The sequence below is a fragment of the Panthera tigris genome, chromosome A3 (assembly GCF_018350195.1).
Source record: "Panthera tigris isolate Pti1 chromosome A3, P.tigris_Pti1_mat1.1, whole genome shotgun sequence".
NCBI lineage: Eukaryota > Metazoa > Chordata > Mammalia > Carnivora > Felidae > Panthera > Panthera tigris.
Genome location: NC_056662.1, coordinates 57,899,208 through 57,917,658, shown reverse-complemented (window position 1 = coordinate 57,917,658; position 18,451 = coordinate 57,899,208). Strand labels below are relative to the sequence as shown.

The 18,451-nt window shown below is 38.5% G+C and overlaps 1 protein-coding gene across 45 annotated transcripts in view; it reads left to right on the top strand.

The window, feature by feature from the left end:
* Window positions 1-18,451, top strand: part of MAP4K4 (mitogen-activated protein kinase kinase kinase kinase 4) — a 188,219-nt gene that overhangs the window by 108,540 nt on the left and 61,228 nt on the right. For all 45 annotated transcript variants that reach the window (XM_042981104.1, XM_042981105.1, XM_042981125.1 and 42 more), the window contains 6 exons: window positions 5,237-5,362; window positions 6,618-6,728; window positions 10,666-10,756; window positions 13,303-13,433; window positions 16,008-16,062; window positions 17,528-17,606. In XM_042981104.1, the coding sequence (XP_042837038.1) occupies window positions 5,237-5,362; window positions 6,618-6,728; window positions 10,666-10,756; window positions 13,303-13,433; window positions 16,008-16,062; window positions 17,528-17,606 (593 nt within the window). The remainder of the gene's footprint in view (window positions 1-5,236; window positions 5,363-6,617; window positions 6,729-10,665; window positions 10,757-13,302; window positions 13,434-16,007; window positions 16,063-17,527; window positions 17,607-18,451) is intronic.

Here is an 18,451-nt window from a genome sequence, read left to right as displayed (position 1 = left end):
TGTTGCAGAATTTTTCATACATTGGTCTGTTTACCTTTGGTTGAATTGTCAGTGAATTTAAGTCAAATAACTTTTCATGTGTCTGAGTAAAAAAAAAAATAATAATTTTGATTAATTCAACTGGTATGGTACTGGATAATACTCTCAGGTGTAACTGGGATTTGCCAGGTAAAAAGGTAATATCTTCTCATTTTTGTACCAGTTTACAGTCACATAATGGAAGGTTCGGTAGTAGTTAATTAAAACAAAAGATTAAACTAGTCTTTAAAAATGGATATTTGCATTCTAAGTGTATATTCATTTGTATATTTTGATGGTGAAATCTAACAGATATTTGCATATCTCATTTTATCAGCCCTCTCTCCACTAGCAAAGATACAGTGAATAATGAATTGCCCTTCCTTTTTTGTTCAGCTGTTAATGGGTAGATCTAATTCTATGAAGAATTATGCTGGGAAGAAAGATGATTACTCAGAACATTTCCCAGTCCTCCTGGATCCTCCCAGTTAGCTTATCTGAAGTCTGCCTGTCTCTCCTCACATCGTTACTGTCATCAGTGGAAGGAAAGAAAATTTGGGTAACAGTTTAAAAAATATTTTAAGGAGTCATTTTTTAAAAACTCACTACTCATATGCACTCCTCTGTGCTCAGATGGTGGAGTGGGCAGGGCTTGCCCTATGACTTATTTATGAACCCATAGCTGCTTTTGAAAATTACCACTATTCAGATGTTTTCCCCTCCTCCAGCCTCTAAGCAGCCAAGGAAGGCAACAGAAAACTCCTTGCCTAGTCCTATTCCAGCCAGAGACAAAGACCTTTTCTATGAGAGTTGGCTCCCCTGGTTGGAGTCCAAAATGCTAATTGGCATCAGCTGCATTAAATCGCTGAGTGGAGCCTAGCAGCTGCCTCATCATGGAGAAAACCAGGAGGGAGCCTTCCTTTTCTCACCAAAACGTACCCTCTCTTCTCTGTAGTTACCTTTTTTTTTTCTTTCATCTGTGTATGATTGTGGGCTCCTAAAGAGGAGAATGAAGGGCAAGGTCATTTGGACTTGGTCTAGACAGATGGGATATATAATCTTAGGTCATGTCGTTTTGTCCATTCCACTTTCTTTCATATACAGGGTGGTTGTTAACTTTCAGTTTTAGCCTGCCCCGACTGTTTTCTACTGTATTTTTCTCAGGCTAAATGGGGCGTGTGGTGGTGGGAGTGTGTACATATTTAAATGTTGGAATGAGACCACCAAACTTGTATTTAACTAATGACCAAAGGGAAATTTGAATTCAAAAGTTGGTTCATTATTACTCCAAAGACAACATGTATTATTATACACATTAGTCATATTCAGGATTCCAGTTGTAGTTGGCTCAAAGCCATTGGCAGATTCTACATTTCTGATGCTTTTTCTCCAAGGTGGGCATTCTTAATTAGTATATGACAGTTACTGGTGGTAAAATGCCCTTTTATTTTATAAGATGCATGATGGTCATCTATTTTGAAATCATAGAAGCAAGAGAAGGAAGGTCCAAAGTATATATAAACGATTTCCTAAAATACTAGTTTGAGAGGCCAGTATGGTTTCCTCTCAAAATTTTTGGTAGTTCAGTTTCATATGCTTCCAGGATTTGACTACTTAAACCTTGGAAATACTCTGGCAAGTGGCATTGATCTGATTACTGTATTTATGGATAATACTTGGATGTTTCAGTTATATTAGAAAAGCTGTTGCCAAACTTGATTGTATTTAAGTTCTTATATCATATTTCATTGTTTCTAATATGTGGCCCAATTTCAAAAATGTATGTCTTATGGTTGATGGTGAATCATACTTTCATTACATGAAGTACTTCAGTGTCTCTATCTAGTGGCATCTTGGATTTAAGTAAATATATTGTGCTATGACAATCTGCCAACAGTATTTACCATTATGCATATTAAGTGTCTTTCACATCAGTGGACAGCACTGAATTTAAGCCTATGAGAATTTTTAAATATATAGAATGCATAAGAATTTCAATTCCATGAGCTCTGAAAACATCAAGTGCTTCTGGAAGCTCTTAATTCTTCTTATAAAGAATGGTGAAAAGGGGCACCTGGGTGGCTCATTCGGTTAAGCATCCAGCTCTTGATTTCAGCTCAGGTAGTGATCTCAAATGTTGTGAAATTGAGCCTGCTTTGGTCTTCGTACTGAGGGTGGAGTCTGCTTGGGATTCTCCCCGCCCCCCCGTCTCTCTGTCTCTCTCAAAATAAATAAATTAACCTTAAAAAAAAAAAAAAAGAGTGGTGAACAAGTCAGATCCTAGAAGACACTGGTTTATGTTGCTAAAGAAAAAATATATTGAAACTAATCAAAATATGTTGTGATCCTTAATTATTGCACAGGAAGCTTCTCATGGGAGAATTGTAGGTAACATTTGCTTTCTGTCAAGAAGTGAAACTTACTGGCAGAGTATCACACAGAATAATGACTCTTAGAATAATTTAGCCAATATGGGGAGTGGAAGGGAGGTAGGTAGGGATGAATCAATAAAAGCAAAGTCTGTGCAACCCAACGAGATGCACACACTGCATGTCATGATTGGCTACAAATACAAAATTAAAATCAATATTTTGATTTTCTCCTATTTTAGTTCACCATTGTTCTTTTTGTTTTTGTGTAGTCTTTATATCCCAGATCTTTGTACATTGATGATTTTGGATAAAAGGAAAAAAAAAAATCAAACCTTTAGCTGACTTTCTAATCATCTAATTGTGGTCCAGTGTAAGGAAAGTGGGATATTTAGCTTTTCAGGGCACAACATGTTTAACCATAGGACTTGTTCTAGGAGTGACAGTCACTGCATGCCTTTCCAGTCAGGAGCACATTATTGGCCATAGGGTCATGTGCCACTTTTTGTTAGGAACCTATTGGTCTTGACAGGTCCCATTAGGGTTGTTCTGGGCTGCTCCCGGATACTGTTGGGAGTGAGTTGTAAGTTGTGGTGACGCTGGAGAGAGAGGCTTCATGCGTTGTGTGCCAGCAAGTTGTGGCACTTGTGTGTGTATGTGCTCACATACACACACTCCGCGTGTGTATGTGAGCATGTGGAAAGAGCAAGAAGATAAAGCTTTTAATGAATTGGGCCTTCTAGCTGTGTTTTGGACATGCTTCCTTCCTTACATTAATAAAAATTGTCACCCTTTTATGTTTTAGTATAAAGTTTCTTTGAAGAAAAGTCCCAAGTAGGAGTGTGTTCTTGTGTATACTAGCCAGGCTTAACACTGCTTTTGTTTAGGATTAAGATAGTTATCCTGGTTATTCAGTATCTCAGTTTTCATTGCTACTCTCAACATGGCCATGTTTAAATCACAGATTGAAGTGATATATTTGGTGTGTTTTCATAGATACAGGGTTTGAATGAGAATTAGTACACAGATTATTGTATGGACTGTACTTGGCCATGTGACTCTGCTCCGTGTTTGCAGTCACCATCTGCTAAAATCACATGACAACTATGCCTATTAATATACTGTAATATTCTAATATACTTATGTCTGGGGACCAAGCTGGAGGCCACCATCTGAAAAATCACTGTACTGAGGGACACCTGATTTGACTCAGTAGGTTGAGTGACCGACTTCGGCTCAGGTCATGACCTCCCAGTTCATGAGTTCGAGCCCCACGTCGGGCTCTGTGCTGACAGCTCAGAGCCTGGAACCAATTTCAGATTCTGTGTCTCCCCCCTCTCTACCTCTCCCCTGCTCACACTCTGTGTCTCTCTGTCTCTCAATAATAAATAGATGTTAAGAAAAATTTTTTTAAAAAATAAAAAAAGAATCACTGTACTGAGTTTGTTTTGTTACATGTTTGGTTTCTAAAGCAGTAGTGTACAGTTGAAAGTTGTATTTTAAGAAATTTTGTTTTTTCATTTGGTGTCATCACTAATATCTAATTAATAATGTTGTAGCTTTTATCTTAACAGTATTTTCAAACCAAACTTTAGATCTGTGAGCCCTTTTAAATGGGTTTTGGAGATGCGAGGCTGTCACAGTAGGTTTCTTCAGCCTGTGTGCATGCATGTTCTTTCACATGCACTATCTTTCTCTTACACACCTTGACTACTTAGAAACGCTGAGTCTTCCCTGGAGAAGGAAGCACATCAGTTGTAAGTGGATTGAGCATGTCAGTAAATATATGTAATAAAGGGAATTCTAGAGATCTGATTATCCAGTGTTTCTCTAAGATCATTATCCTCCCCCAGATGCTGTTTTTCTAGCCAGGGTTGTTTTTCTCTTTTCCCCCACCTTCTCTCCTCTTCATCACTTTAATTCTGCTTTCCTCTCATTCTCATGCTATCCATAAATTTTACTTAACATAACCCAGCAGGTAGTTTGGCAGACTCTCTCTGTGTCATGTGTATGCACCAAGGGACAGAATGCCCATGCTGTTGCAGGTACTGCCCCAGGGGTGTATGAGAGAGAAAGGCGGAGACTGGCAGCCCTCACCATTCACAAGGACAACTTATTTTTATTTTCTAGACCTGTGTCACCATCTGTTTCTTTCATTCTCCTTCTGATCTTCTCACACAAACTCTACATTTCTTCCTCTGTTCATCTCATTTTAATAAAGCAAGAGTCTGGGGGGTGAGCCAAGTCTAAAACAACCTGCTGTCGCTGAATGATGTTTTATTACTGTGGCTCGCCGGACTCACCTGGATCTCTTTTCGGGGTAGTGGATCTCATTAAGCATGCCATCCGTCCAGGGCCTGCAGTGCTGGTCTATATTCGGTAACCTGCCTGTGGCCACACCAGAAGGTAATGCTTTCTGCAAGGTTGTTACAGGTGAAGCTTCTCTGCCTTAGGTGTGCCAGATGATTTACATGCACAAATCTTTTCTAGAAAAGAAACAACTTTTCCTTGTAATTAGTTGAAATAGTATCAGTCAGTTCTCTTTTTTCCTCGCATTTTTACAAATGAGCAAATTGAGGTTCAAAGGTCATAGTTAATGGAATAACTGCTCCATGCTACATCTTATATACATCTGTAACTTTTGTACTTACTTATTTCTTGCATAGCTTGTAATCACATTTCAAAGGGTGAGTCTTGTTGAAGTCCCCAATTCTTGTCACTAGGATAAAGTGAATGTATGTCTCTCCCTTGTGGGAGGGGCTGGGAACTCGTGTTATTGCCTGTGGGTGGGGAAGGTAAAATGCACATCATTCAAAAGCCACACATTTTATTTTTATTTTTTTCTCAAGGATGAAGAGGAAGAAATCAAACTGGAGATAAACATGCTGAAGAAATATTCTCATCATAGAAATATTGCAACATATTACGGTGCTTTCATTAAGAAGAGCCCTCCAGGACATGATGACCAGCTCTGGGTAGGCAAATATTTCCCGAAGGTTTTGTGAGGTTTCCTCTTTAGTTGTACTAAAAAGGACAGTAAGGACCTTCCAGAGGGAGGGGAGAGAAAAGCAAAGACAAAGAGGGTATTGCCTGGTATCTTCCTTGGCTTTCTTGGTTAAAGGTTAAACAGTCTTGGCTGAATGTTTATTTTTATGTTGGCTTCACTTTGCGTGGAAAAAAGTTAACTTCATGTTTTAGGAATAAAATGGCACTTTTTAAAAGTAATGTAACCAGAACGCAAGGAAATTAGGAGCTCGGAAATAAAACCAACAATAAAAACTTTATTTATGGAGATTAATACGGAAGCTCAACTAAATGCATCTTCTTTGCCATCTGGAAGGGGACAAGTCACAAGAAAACAGTATAACAGTATTTATTAATAATATTAATGATGACAATTAATTGAAAGTATTAAATTCCAGGGATATTCCTAGAATTGGTAAACATTCAGCCTTATCTCTTACTGAGCCACGTCTGTCTTGAAGATAGTGACACTGACATGCTGTCAGATCTGTGGTTATCATGTTATGCCAAAGGCACTGGACTTAAAAAGCAGGAAAATAAATACTTTTTCTAATTTTTTAAAACTCATCATAGAAAATTTGCAAAATTAAGGCAAAAGAGAAGCAATTAATCTTTATTTTCATTGCCCAAGTCCAATCAAAGTTAAAATTTTAGAATAGCTCGGTTCATTTTCTAGGTATTTAAAAAATATACTTGTGTTCATATTGTATAAACATTTAGGTGTTGTAAAAAAATGTATTTTTAAAATTATGTACTGCTTTAAAATAGCATTTCTGTTAATATAAAAGGTTGAGAATCATAATGTATGGAAGATAGAATATCTTTGACTCTGGCAAATGAGAGAAGATGTTAGAGTATTTCCATCAGATTTCTGATAATTAGTCACTGATTAAGGACAAAATGGTCTTCCCATGCCCATATGAGAGAGGAAGAACACTTCAGAATCTCTGCACTGGGGGATGTGCTGTTAAATATCAGAAACTCTTAAATCTCCTGGATCAAACATACACAGTGAATAAATTGAATGGCGAAATGAGCTCTCAGTAATTTGGATGCTTCCAAGATGATCATGTACCCAGATCTTTAGGGAAGGCAGAGGGGGGTTAGACTGCTTTCCTGACTTCCCTCCAGTGTGTACTAATAGCTGTGATGCTCTCACTGACTGCTAGGATGTGCTAGTCACAGTGTGTCTTGTCTGTCCCGTAGCTTGTTATGGAGTTCTGCGGGGCTGGGTCCATTACAGACCTTGTGAAGAACACCAAAGGGAACACACTCAAGGAAGACTGGATAGCTTACATCTCCAGAGAAATCCTGAGGGTAAGGAGAAGGGCGAGTCTGTGATGCCCGGTACAAGGTCTTGTGTTTCCATTTTCATTTTCCTAGCCCTGAGTATTTCTTTGCATTAACTGTAACTGTACAGATGTTCTTTTCATGACAGCCAAGGGCTCTGTATAACTGGCTGGCTTTGATTGATTAAGCTACATCATGGTTTTGATTATGACAAGTATCTAAAGAAAGTAGACTTACACAAAAATAGTTTTCTGTATTTCCCTGAATTCACCCTCCAGGTGTTAAAAAGAAAATGCAAGTGAAGAGAAATCCTCTCTAACTATTGTTTTTATAGGAATCCTGTGTCTAAGCTTATGAATCAATATCAATGATGCCAATCGCTGGCTTTTAGAATCATCTTGTGGACTTTGGTATTAACTCTGAGAATTTGTTGCAATATTTACGAGGGGAAGTTCTAATGTTTAATGTTATTTACAGCTGATTGAAAGCCAGTTTATTATGTTAACGTTTCTGAACTACTGTTTTAGCAGATTCTAAATGATCGCGTTCAGTAGTGGTGCTGCACTTATGCCAAGGGCAGAGGGCCTGTGTAGATTGCATTTGGAAAGTGCGTGTGGGTTAGCAGTGGGCCTCTTCCCTTTGGCCAGCTGTCCCAGTGTCACTACCCCTTAATTACACATTTAGATGATTTTGTTGGATTTCATTTACCCACCACATTTAAAAAATAAAGACTGTGGAGTTAAACTAGAATCTAATTCTTGTGCTTCTCTCACTAATAAAATAAACTGTTGCTGTATTTTTTATTTATAGGTAAATTTACCCTACTTTTATATTTAAGTTTCTTAGAGGATTTCAGGTTTAAAAAACACCACCTAGAATTTACAGAGATGAATTTTAATTCCTTTTTATTTAGATATTTTATGAAGCCCTTGAAATTAAGCAGTTCCCTTAAGAAAACTAGTCATAGGGGCTGAGGTGGAAGAACCTTACCTTCTCTTTATAATCACACTCAGGTTTCATTATGGAAACATGAGAGTCCTGTCTTTTATGGTTATTGTAAGAAGCAGAGTCTAAAAGTGGAAAACTAAGTATCCCATCCTGTACTGCTGTGAAAGAGTTCACCAAGTGGGCAAATGCATTCATTATATTAACAACTAAAACTCTTGGCGTGGTCTGCAGGAGAAAACAGTGGTTAGAGTGAGGCAGATGTGGGTTTGAGTCCTGCCTTTGCTACTTACCTGATACACACCCCTGGCAAAGTTACTCCCCTTTAAGGACTTTCTTCATCTGTAAATTTTAGATACCAACCTTATGAAGCAAGTGTCACTGTTATGAGAATTAAATGAGTTGGTATATATGAAATTATTTAATGTAATGTGAGTATATAACGAATTGTCAGTAAATATTAAACTTACTGACACCTTTTGTGTATATAATTCCAGTGTAGGATTTCTCAAGCAGAGATGTAGGTTTTAGTATGAATGCCCTAGGTGTCAAATGTATTTCACCTATCAGAGACAACTAACATGTTTTTATGTACGCAGGCAAGCATTTTTCTACTGATCGTGTAATAAGTATATTTAGCTATTTTACTTCCATTGATCTCAGACATTATTTCAAAGATGCCCAGGTTGTTTGAGGCCCTGGAATGATCATAATAGCTTAATGGACATCCTTCTGAGATACACCAAATGTTTTCCACCTCAGTGGGTACTTGAAACAAAGAGTTCCCTTCATTTACATTTCATTTAGGATGGCAATTTTTTCTGTAACCAAAGTCTAAATGAACTAAAAACAAGTCTCTGGAAGAGTCAGTGTGTCACAAGCTAGTGTGTGTTTTTTCACAGGGACCACTGAGAGTCCACTTTGGTAAAGAGAAAGCAATATGGTAAGAAGGAGGTGAGCTGTCCTGGAAAAGGAAGGCACCCAGCCAGCCCAAGTGGATAACCTGGGTTCTCAAAGACACTGCTGGGTTAGCTAATTTCTGCAGCAGCGAAACTTGTCTACCTTCTTTAGTAGATGTTAGATTCACATGCTGTTATTATGTTAAGATCCTCAGAAGGTTGAGAGTCATGAGCATATAGGCCTCAGACATCAGTAGGAAAGCTCTCTCGGGCTGGCCCACTGAGACTCTTGACCAAAGGTTTACCAACAAAGCCAGCCATGTTCATTCCAGCCCACTTCCATGTTTATAGTCTGCACAGCTATTGATGCATTTTAGTAGAAGCTGATATTCATTGTGAGCCTTTCATAACCAACACTGAAGGACAACCTTTGATGTTCCTTTGCTCTGTGTCCATGAATGAGAGTTACAGGACGAATGTTTTCTGGTTTTGAAACTTTGATGCATTTGCTCTAGGGTAGTATTTAGTGTGTATTTGGACTATCTTTGCTATGGAGGAATAATTGTGGCTTAACTTTTGGCATGGTAGTAGTTGAACATGCATTCTCTCTCTTCATATAGGGAAAGATGTACTCATTTGGAATAATCATAACTCAAGTTCACACTGTCTACGAGCTATTAGACACACCTTGAGTGGTTTCACCTGGAGACACATCAGTCCCTTAGCAGTAGGGACAGGAAGTAGATATTTCTTAAGTTTATTGCTTGTAAGAAACAAGAGTGCATGCAGGCCACATTTCTTGGAGAAGATGTGAATACTTATGTTTGTTGTTGCTAAGATAATCCTATAAAAGTATAAGATGGGGGTTGTGAAAGAGAATATAAAATGAACTGAAATAATAGAAGTAGGAATTATGAAAGAATTAGGGAAGCTGCTTTTTTTGTTTGTTTCTTCTTTGCTGTTCAAAGTTATGCCATGCTGAAAGGAGAGACTTTCTTCCTAACTATAGCACTAACATACCATATATTTTTAGTGCCTTTTTCCCCTAGTCAGTGCTTTGCGGTGTAACACTGCACATCCTGTGTGGGGGGAAAATAAACAGGGCCATCAAGTAAGCTCAATTCTGCTTTATAAGCAGACTAGTAAATTGTTGTTTAGAAACCCCCTGTGCTAGAAAAATTAGTATTCTAGAGCGGCTGTTATATTTAACACATACCCTACACAGTAATGATAATAAAACCTCACACAAAAAATCAAACTGGAAAATGAAATAAACCTTTCTTCTGATCTGGCCTTTTTGAATTGAGACATTTCAGAATAAATAGCTTGCTTGTATCTTAAGGAGGCAGCCTATAGATTTGGCTTCTCTAGCTAAAGATAGAAAAAGTACAGGAGTTGTGAGAATGACACATTTTTGTCTGTCGGGCATCTGTTGGATGCAGAATGTGTTTTTGTTCTTCTGCCACCTCTCTTAAGAGACATGCTCTTGGGCTTTGCTCCAGATACAAGGTCATCAGAAAGTGCTATATGCCCAGTAGGGTTTATATCCTTGGGAAGGAAGGATATTTTATTTGAACATAAAGCTGTTTCAGTGGCAGAATTGTTTTATGCTGGGGTGGAAGTGGGATTGATCAGCAGTTAGCAGTTTGTCACTATGTGGTGGGAAAACTAGGCAGTGTTCAACAGCCAGACTTAAAACCCTCTCTGGCTCTTTGCTTTTCCCCCGGGATGGGTCTAGTTCAGATATACCCACGGGGTCACCCACTGAAAGATGGACATGTAGCGTGGGAAAGGAACCACCCTGTACACAAATAGCACAAATTACAGCAGAGAAACTACAGATGGTAATCTAGAGCGTATCTTCAAGGAACAGCTAGAAACGGGTAATGTTGCTCACACAAGGGACCTAACCCACTGGAATTGGGGAATGGGTACTTCTTTCTGTTTGTGTGGTACTACTGGTGCTGTCTTCATGGGAAGGCACTAAGATTGAATTATAGTACGTTCCGAATATGGTTCATAAAACTATTGGCGTGCATGTGCATTTTGTTATAAAAAGTGTGTTCCTGGCTATTTGCAGCAACAAAGAACTAAAATTCAAATCTGTCTGTCTTCTTCAGGGACTGGCACATCTTCATATCCATCACGTGATTCACCGGGACATCAAGGGCCAGAATGTATTGTTGACTGAGAATGCAGAGGTGAAACTTGGTATGTGATGCATGTGCCACATGATCTAATACTTGGCCCCTGGTGCAGACCAGCGACACTCTCTACCTCACTGGCATTTAGCTAAAAGCTCAGTCTGTTACCCACATTTTCTCTTTTGTTCTACTTAAGAAGTGAGAACTGGGCTTATTATTTTGTCTGGCTCCAAGCGCCCTTCCCTCTTGCTTCTCCCCTCTGCTCTGCTCACCATATAATAGACAGACTACTGTTTAAATCAGATCACATCACTTTCTTTCTTAAAGACCTGTTAGTGGCTTCCTTTTACACCTGGAATAAAATGTACATTTCTTACCATGGCCCATAAAAAGCCATGGCTCCTACTACTTTCCAGCCCTACTTTGTGACCATCCTCACTTCTCTCTTCTTCAGTTCACTCATTTTTATATTTCTTAGACTTTTCCCTTGGCGTCTTCACATACACTGTTCCCCACTGGGAACAGTTCTGAAGTTGCAGTTTTTTCCTCATCTTCAGAGACCTTCCCTGACCCTCTGATCTGTATTGGGTCCCACCACTTGTTTCCTCATTAATACTGATCACAATTTATAATTATACAGCTATTTGTTTGCCTCTATTTCTGACTTATTTACCGGAATGTAATTTCTAGGACTGTAGCAACTAGGATGTTTTATTTATGAGAGCATTCTTTTTTTTTTTATAATTTTTTTTTAACGTCTGTTTACTATTGAGAGACAGAGAAACACAGAGCATGAGCAGGGGAGGGGTAGAGAGAGAGGGAGACACAGAATCCGAAGCAGGCTCCGCTCTGAGCTGTCAGCACAGAGCCCAACGCAGGGCTCAAACTCACAAACTGCGAGATCATGACCTGAGCTGAAGTCAGTTGCCTAACCAACTGAGCCACCCAGGTGCCCCTTATGAAAGCATTCTAATCTGGCACCTAACTTAGTGGCTTAGATGTTGTAGGTGCTCAGTAAATTTATGTGTGGATGCCTGAATGGATGAGGTCCAAAGTATCTTCCTGGAGATGATTTTATAATGGTTCTTCTATATTTCCTGTTTCCCTTACCTGAATTTGAACTTTTTTCTTTTTTCCTTTAAAAAAAATTTTTTTTTAATGTTTTTATTTATTTTTGAGACAGAGAGAGACAGAGCATGAGCAGGGGAGGGGCAGAGAGAGAGGGAGACACAGAATCCAAAGCAGGCTCCAGGCTCTGAGCTGTCAGCACAGAGCCCGACACGGGGCTCGAACTCACGGACCGTGAGACCATGACCTGAGCTGAAGTCGGACGCTTAACTGACTGAGCCATCCAGGCGCCCCTGAACTTTTTTCAATCCCACTTTTATATAATGGTTCTGTCAAATTTTTAAACAGAAAATGCAGTAAGTTTTCTTCCACTAAGGCATCACAGAAAAAAATTCTTTCTACTTATAAGGATCTACTCCATCTTTCAAAAATCTTACGCACCGTAGTTCTACCTTAAAATCTTCATTATTGCTTTCTTGCATAATACCTCCATTTATCAGTCGTCTGTGGAGAAATAGGGTGCCCATTTAGGAAATTCCCTCAAAACCAAGATAGGAGACACTTGAATTGTTCTCATTCCCAGTGACTCAGCAAGCTGTGTGTGTCCCCTGCACTGGCCCACTGGTGCCAGGCCTGTGATACTCCCTTCGTAATAATCGCTTGGTGATCACTTGGGACTGCTATTTGAGTTGCTGCAAATGGCATGCACTGCTTGGCACATGTGTCTGTCTCAGGAGCCCTTAGCTTGTGAGCCCACCTCTTGGCCATGTCGTTGCCCGAGTGGCTTCAGGAGATGTACATACACAAGTTGAGTCTATAACCCCATTCCTGTGAGTGACCTCAGCATCGTGCAGTCCTCCTAGGGGTAATGACAATGTACGTAGTGGTATCATTGGTGAACATTCTATTAGAGATCCTGATCTTCCTGTCAGTTCTGCCTCCCACCCTTGAACTTTCCTCTAGACTACCATCATCATTCGGCTGAGTAGGATGTAGGGGTCACTCTGAAAAATCGGAAGTCCCAGGTACTCTGAGGGGTGTTTCTTAGTATGTTTGTGATAGAGCTTCATTCTCTTTATTGAATTCATTACTGTGTTCTTTCCAGAAAACCTTTGTGGCTTTCTTCTCTTTCTGTGGTTAGTGCTGCCTCAGAAGCTAGGTCATGTGGGTGTTAGTCAGTTCTCCTGAACTTGGAGCTTTCTATGACTTGATCTTGTTTGTCGCAGGCATGTTTCCTGCAAGCACCGAATGTCCTAATTCATCCAAAAGTCCCTCTGGTGGCCACTATCCTGGAAGCTCAGGGAAGTGGCTGGGTTCAGGCTTCCCAGGAGCCGGTAGGTAGACTGGTAGAGGATCTTGTCATTTTAGTGGCTCTGCTCAGGAGACTGCTCCTTATCAGTGCTGGTGACCTTGAGGAGTTTGTATATCCATGAAGTATTACTCCTTGAGTTTACTCTGAAGACACCTCCTCCTCACCTTTCTTCATCTGATAGTTTACTTATTTGCTAATTATGTTCTACTCCTTCCTTTCTCTTCCTCCCACAGTTGATTTCGGTGTGAGTGCTCAGCTGGACCGGACAGTTGGGAGGAGAAATACATTCATAGGCACCCCCTACTGGATGGCTCCTGAGGTCATTGCCTGTGATGAGAACCCAGATGCCACCTACGATTACAGAGTAAGAGGCGCCTACTTTCTTGGCCTTTACTGGGTCCCTGGCATTCCTGAGGGATGGGGGCACTGCTTACAAAAAGGTTACTGCTTTTTCAATGAGAATGACTTGGAAACTTTGTTGCAAGTGCAAATTTTCTGGAACAGTATTGAGATGCTGTCTTGTTATTGTTCATCCCCCATCACCTCTGTTCTCCTTACTAAGTAATATTCTGCTTTCAGGGCAATGCAAGTCACTGACTTGTGCATAGAACTTTTTGTCACGAGTAAATTAAATGCTTCTGCCCTGTTTGCCATCCTTGTAAAATTGAAGAATATAATCAGATGTTTATTATACTTTTAAAAATACTGTCAGAATATATAACAATAGCTTCATCTATGTGAAATTTTAGAGTATTGCTAAAGAGCTTTACAGCTTTGATTTGGCATACAAATAATATATTTAAATTATTAGAGTGACCTCTAGGGACTTGTATCAATAATGCACTTTTTTGATCTCAATGTAAAGCCCATATTTGATCATCAGATTCAGGTTGAGCGTTTACAAAAATTATTTTTTTAAAAAAGTTCTCTTGCTGTAATTAAACGAGTCAGAGTGTCTATGTATCTGTTAACGGTATTCAAAATTGAGTTCATATCTTCACACTCTCCAGTGTATTTTAGTATTTATTATAAATACCCAATTAATGAAGCTCATTTTAAGTATATGGTATGGAGGAATTTTTATTTTATTTTATTTTATTTTATTTTTTAAATTTTTTTTAATGCTTATTTAGTTTTGAGACAGAGACAGAGCATGAACGGGGGAGGGTCAAAGAGAGACAGAGACACAGAATCCAAAGCAGGCTCCAGGCTCTGAGCTGTCAGCACACAGCCCAACATGGGGCTCGAACTCACGGACCGTGAGATCATGACCTGAACCGAAGTCGGACACTCAACCGACTGAGCCACCCAGACGCCCCAAGAAATTTTTATTTTATTTTTAAACATGCTGGAGTATTTTACAATAAATTATAGACTAGGTGACTTTTCACTCTTTATTATGTTATTACATATCCAAAAATATTTTCCAGCATACCCAAAATATTATGATGCTTAAGTAAATTAAAAATAATTTCATAGTACAGAGTTTGTAAATAAACCCAACTGGTTTATATCTGGCTTATCCACATGAGTGTTTAATATAGGACAAGACATTGTATTTGGTTGTTTGGCTACTGTGTATCTCTTAATCAAGGCTAACAAACTGCCCCCCTCCTCTTTTTTTCATGACACTGATTTGTTGATGAGGCAGTATTCCACCATATAGATTTGTCTTACCATTTTTAAATTTTAACTTTGCAATCTTTGTTAAGGTATTTTCCTTGTTTCTTATAAACTGGAGAAATTCCATTAGTACTCAGAAAACCTAAAGCAGGATTGCCTCAGGAGATGGGTATGGTTTGTGTTATATCACACCAGGGGGGCGTGAACATCTGTATATCCCGCCACTGATGCTTAAGATTAGTCACTGAGTCCAGGTGGGTGAAGCCCCTCCTTTGCACTTGACAGTATGGAAAACCTCATAAAAATAAGGGAGAAATTTGTGGGCCTGTCCTTCTTGGAATCAAACATGTGTTTGAATTGTGTAACATAATTATAGGTTATTTAGAAAACTGAGCAACTTTAAGTAAATCTTTCATTAGAATATAGCATATAAACAAAAGAATGCTAATGATAATAACTACCCAATTGTCTGCTTTTTAAAAATCTGTTTTGGATTTTAAGAAATTGGCTGATAAAACTTACTTCCGTCATTCATCAGCCGATGTTTATTGAGTGCCTACCACATGCCAGTCACAATTTTGGGGACACAAAGGTGAATAAAACAGACGAAAATGTCTGCCCTCATGAAACTTGTATTTGGGTGGGGAATAAAGTTAAAATTCAAATTTTACAATTAATATTTCAGGGGACTGAGAAGAGATTCCAGGCCTAGAAAGGCAGCTGATTGCTTACTCCTTATTAAGTTTGAAGGGACAGTAGAGAGGCTCAGCGGTGTGAATACAGTTGGTGAATTCAACTCGGAGCCTTTTATAAAGAAGGCTTTCTAGCCTTTAAACTTTTTTTTAAAGTTAATTTATTTTTTAATTCAAGTATAATTAACATACAGTGTATATTAGTTTCAGGTTAGCCTTTAAAATTTTAACATCTTAATTAAGTTTGAGATAGTGACATAAATCATAAAATTAAACATAACTTGGGCCAGGAGTCAAAATTATTGAACGTAAAGAAATGAGGAGACACACTGAACAGCAGGCATGCAGTGGCCTAGAGAAGCTTTTACATGGACCATCTCTTGTTCAGTCATAGATGGGAGTGGTTCTAGTTAACAGGTCGATTTTATATTTATTTTTTCATTCATTCATTCATTTGGAAAGTATTCTTACGTATGTGTTTGTGCTTTTAATTTTCTGGCAACTTCTTTTCAGTTTATATACCAAAAAATGCCTTTAAATCATTTGTGTGACTAGTCAGCAGTGATAAGTTAGTGGCTTCATATCTAATCCAGTAGCTGTAACATACTGTTTTATTTTTGCAGAGTGACCTTTGGTCTTGTGGCATTACAGCCATTGAAATGGCAGAAGGTGCTCCCCGTAAGTAATGTACTTTCTTCTTTAGCCCAGCTCTTCTGTGTGAGTTAAAATCAGTCTCAAGCCTTCAAAAAGAACAACTTCATGGATAAAGCCTTTCCTAGTGGGGCATTTAGTGGAAGGAATCATAAATACAGTGAAGTTTTAGATGTAAAAGGATTCTTGGCATCCACTCTTTCTTTTGAAGATCCCTGAAGTCTGTAGGCTACATTTTACATTTTATCTTTTATGTAAGTTGTATTTAGATGTGTGACCTGAAATTATGCTGACATCAGATAATAGGCAGTAATTTTTCTTTTCACAATTTAAACTTTAGTGAAACTAAATCCTAACACGTGACATTTTAGTAATACTTATGTTATTACTTTACAAATAGAGGCCTAACTTTTTATCTGTAGAATAATTTTTTTTTCTTTTTTTTTCCTTTTTTTGGATACTTGTGAAATTTGCTTCTCCCTTTCAGTTAAATCAATGACAACTTCATAAAATTGATTTTTGAGCAGAGACGGGTAGAATTGCAGAGAACAAAGGGACAAAACAGCGTTATCTGCTGGTCCCCCTAAAAAAAGGGGTACACAAAGAATGTATACATGTCATGCTACATAGTTGCTGCTGAATAAATATTTGTTGAATGAATGAAAAAAATTTCCAACGGCTAAAAATTAGTTTACAGTACAGAAATGGATGTCAGTCTTGAACACCATGTTTCTTCATGTTTCCCTCTGAGGAATTGAGACAGGGATGTATTGCCAGATCCTTTGTTTCAGGTTTTTTTCACAGTGGGAATAGATTGTCTTCTTTGCCCCCATTTCTTAGCTGCCTTGTAAGATTCTTACGAAGGTAAATAAACATACAAAAATGCACATTACCTCTTTTGATATATTAATATGTGCATTTACACCTGCTATGCCTTTATGGACAAGTGAAAGAAGTATAAACAGTAAATGCACAGAATCAATCCATTTTGTTCTCTCGTCTTTGCACCTTCTTAGTAACACTGGCTATAGCAAAAGAACAGTTAACATTTCTGGAGGGCTTCACTGGGCTTATTACTATGTCTAGGCACTCTGTGAATGCCTTTTCGAGCAGTATCTGATTTAATCCTCACAGTGACCCTATGACAATAAAATTATTTTCATTGAGATCTTATAGATGGTGTAGAAACTTAAGCTATTCACTCTTTTAAGACTTTGAATCCATATTTATCTTTGATTTATGAAAACTTTCCAATGTCAATTTGAATTGTGAAATTATGTTCTTCTTGTTGCTCTTGACCTCCTTATCTTTTGCTATGTTTATGAAGGGGCAAATTCAAGGTATATCCTAGGGTTGATAGCTGGATGTCTAAACTGCTTGACATAAAGATTATCAGATGATGGGACAGCGCATTTGATATTTTGAGCGAGCCCTAGAAATTAAAAATGAGTAAAATAAGTGCCATACTGACACAACCATCTCCTTTCCCCAGCTCTCTGTGACATGCATCCAATGAGAGCACTGTTTCTCATTCCCAGAAACCCTCCTCCCAGGCTGAAGTCAAAAAAATGGTAAGCTATGTATGCTTTTGTTGTTGTTGTTGTTCTTTCCTTTTTTAAAACAAATTGTTCCTTTTCAGTTTCGCTCCAAGACAAAATTCTAGCCATTTTCATTCCCAAAGAATGTAAGAGCCAGCACTGTGAAACACCAGTTAAATTGGTTTTTTTCTTGATAAATTCTTTTCATTACAAAATAGTAACAAGTGACCATATGAAATACTGTAACATGGTTGAAGAAAAAAAGTTTCACTTTAATATTTAAGCCCACTGTTAAGTATATTTCTAAGCATTTTCACATTAAAAAGCATAGCTGTACTGACTTTGTAGTTCCTCGGGTAAGATAGGATTTGAACATTAATGGAGGCATTTACTGTAATGATTGCAAAACATTGGAATTATTTGTATCTTTTTTCATTCCAGAAATGAGAGGAATGGTCCTCTCTTTGGGCTGCCACCTTTCTTTCTCCCTGCAGCTCACATACTTGCAAAGCCAAAGTTGCTTATGAGTGAAGGGAGATGATGGTGACCTTCCTCGTGAAAGCTTTAAGAATTGTAGCGGTGTGGAAAAGTGTTGATTTGGTTTAGTTTTAAAAGTCTTTACAGGAGAGGGTAGTGCTTTGTTTTCACCTGAGAATGTTGCTCCCTTATTTCTCCTTGAACTTTTTTTTTGAGTCCTTTCCTCTCACTTTGTCTCCATTCAGGCTCCTCATGCACGTGGGTCCTCTCCCCTTCTTCCATTCCTGTTTTCTGGGGCATGTCTGTCTCACTGGTGCCCACCTCCTACTATGGTGGTTTTTTCCCCTTCTGAAACTATTCTCACTTATTTTCCAATGAGTGTTATCTCCTCTTAGGTTCTT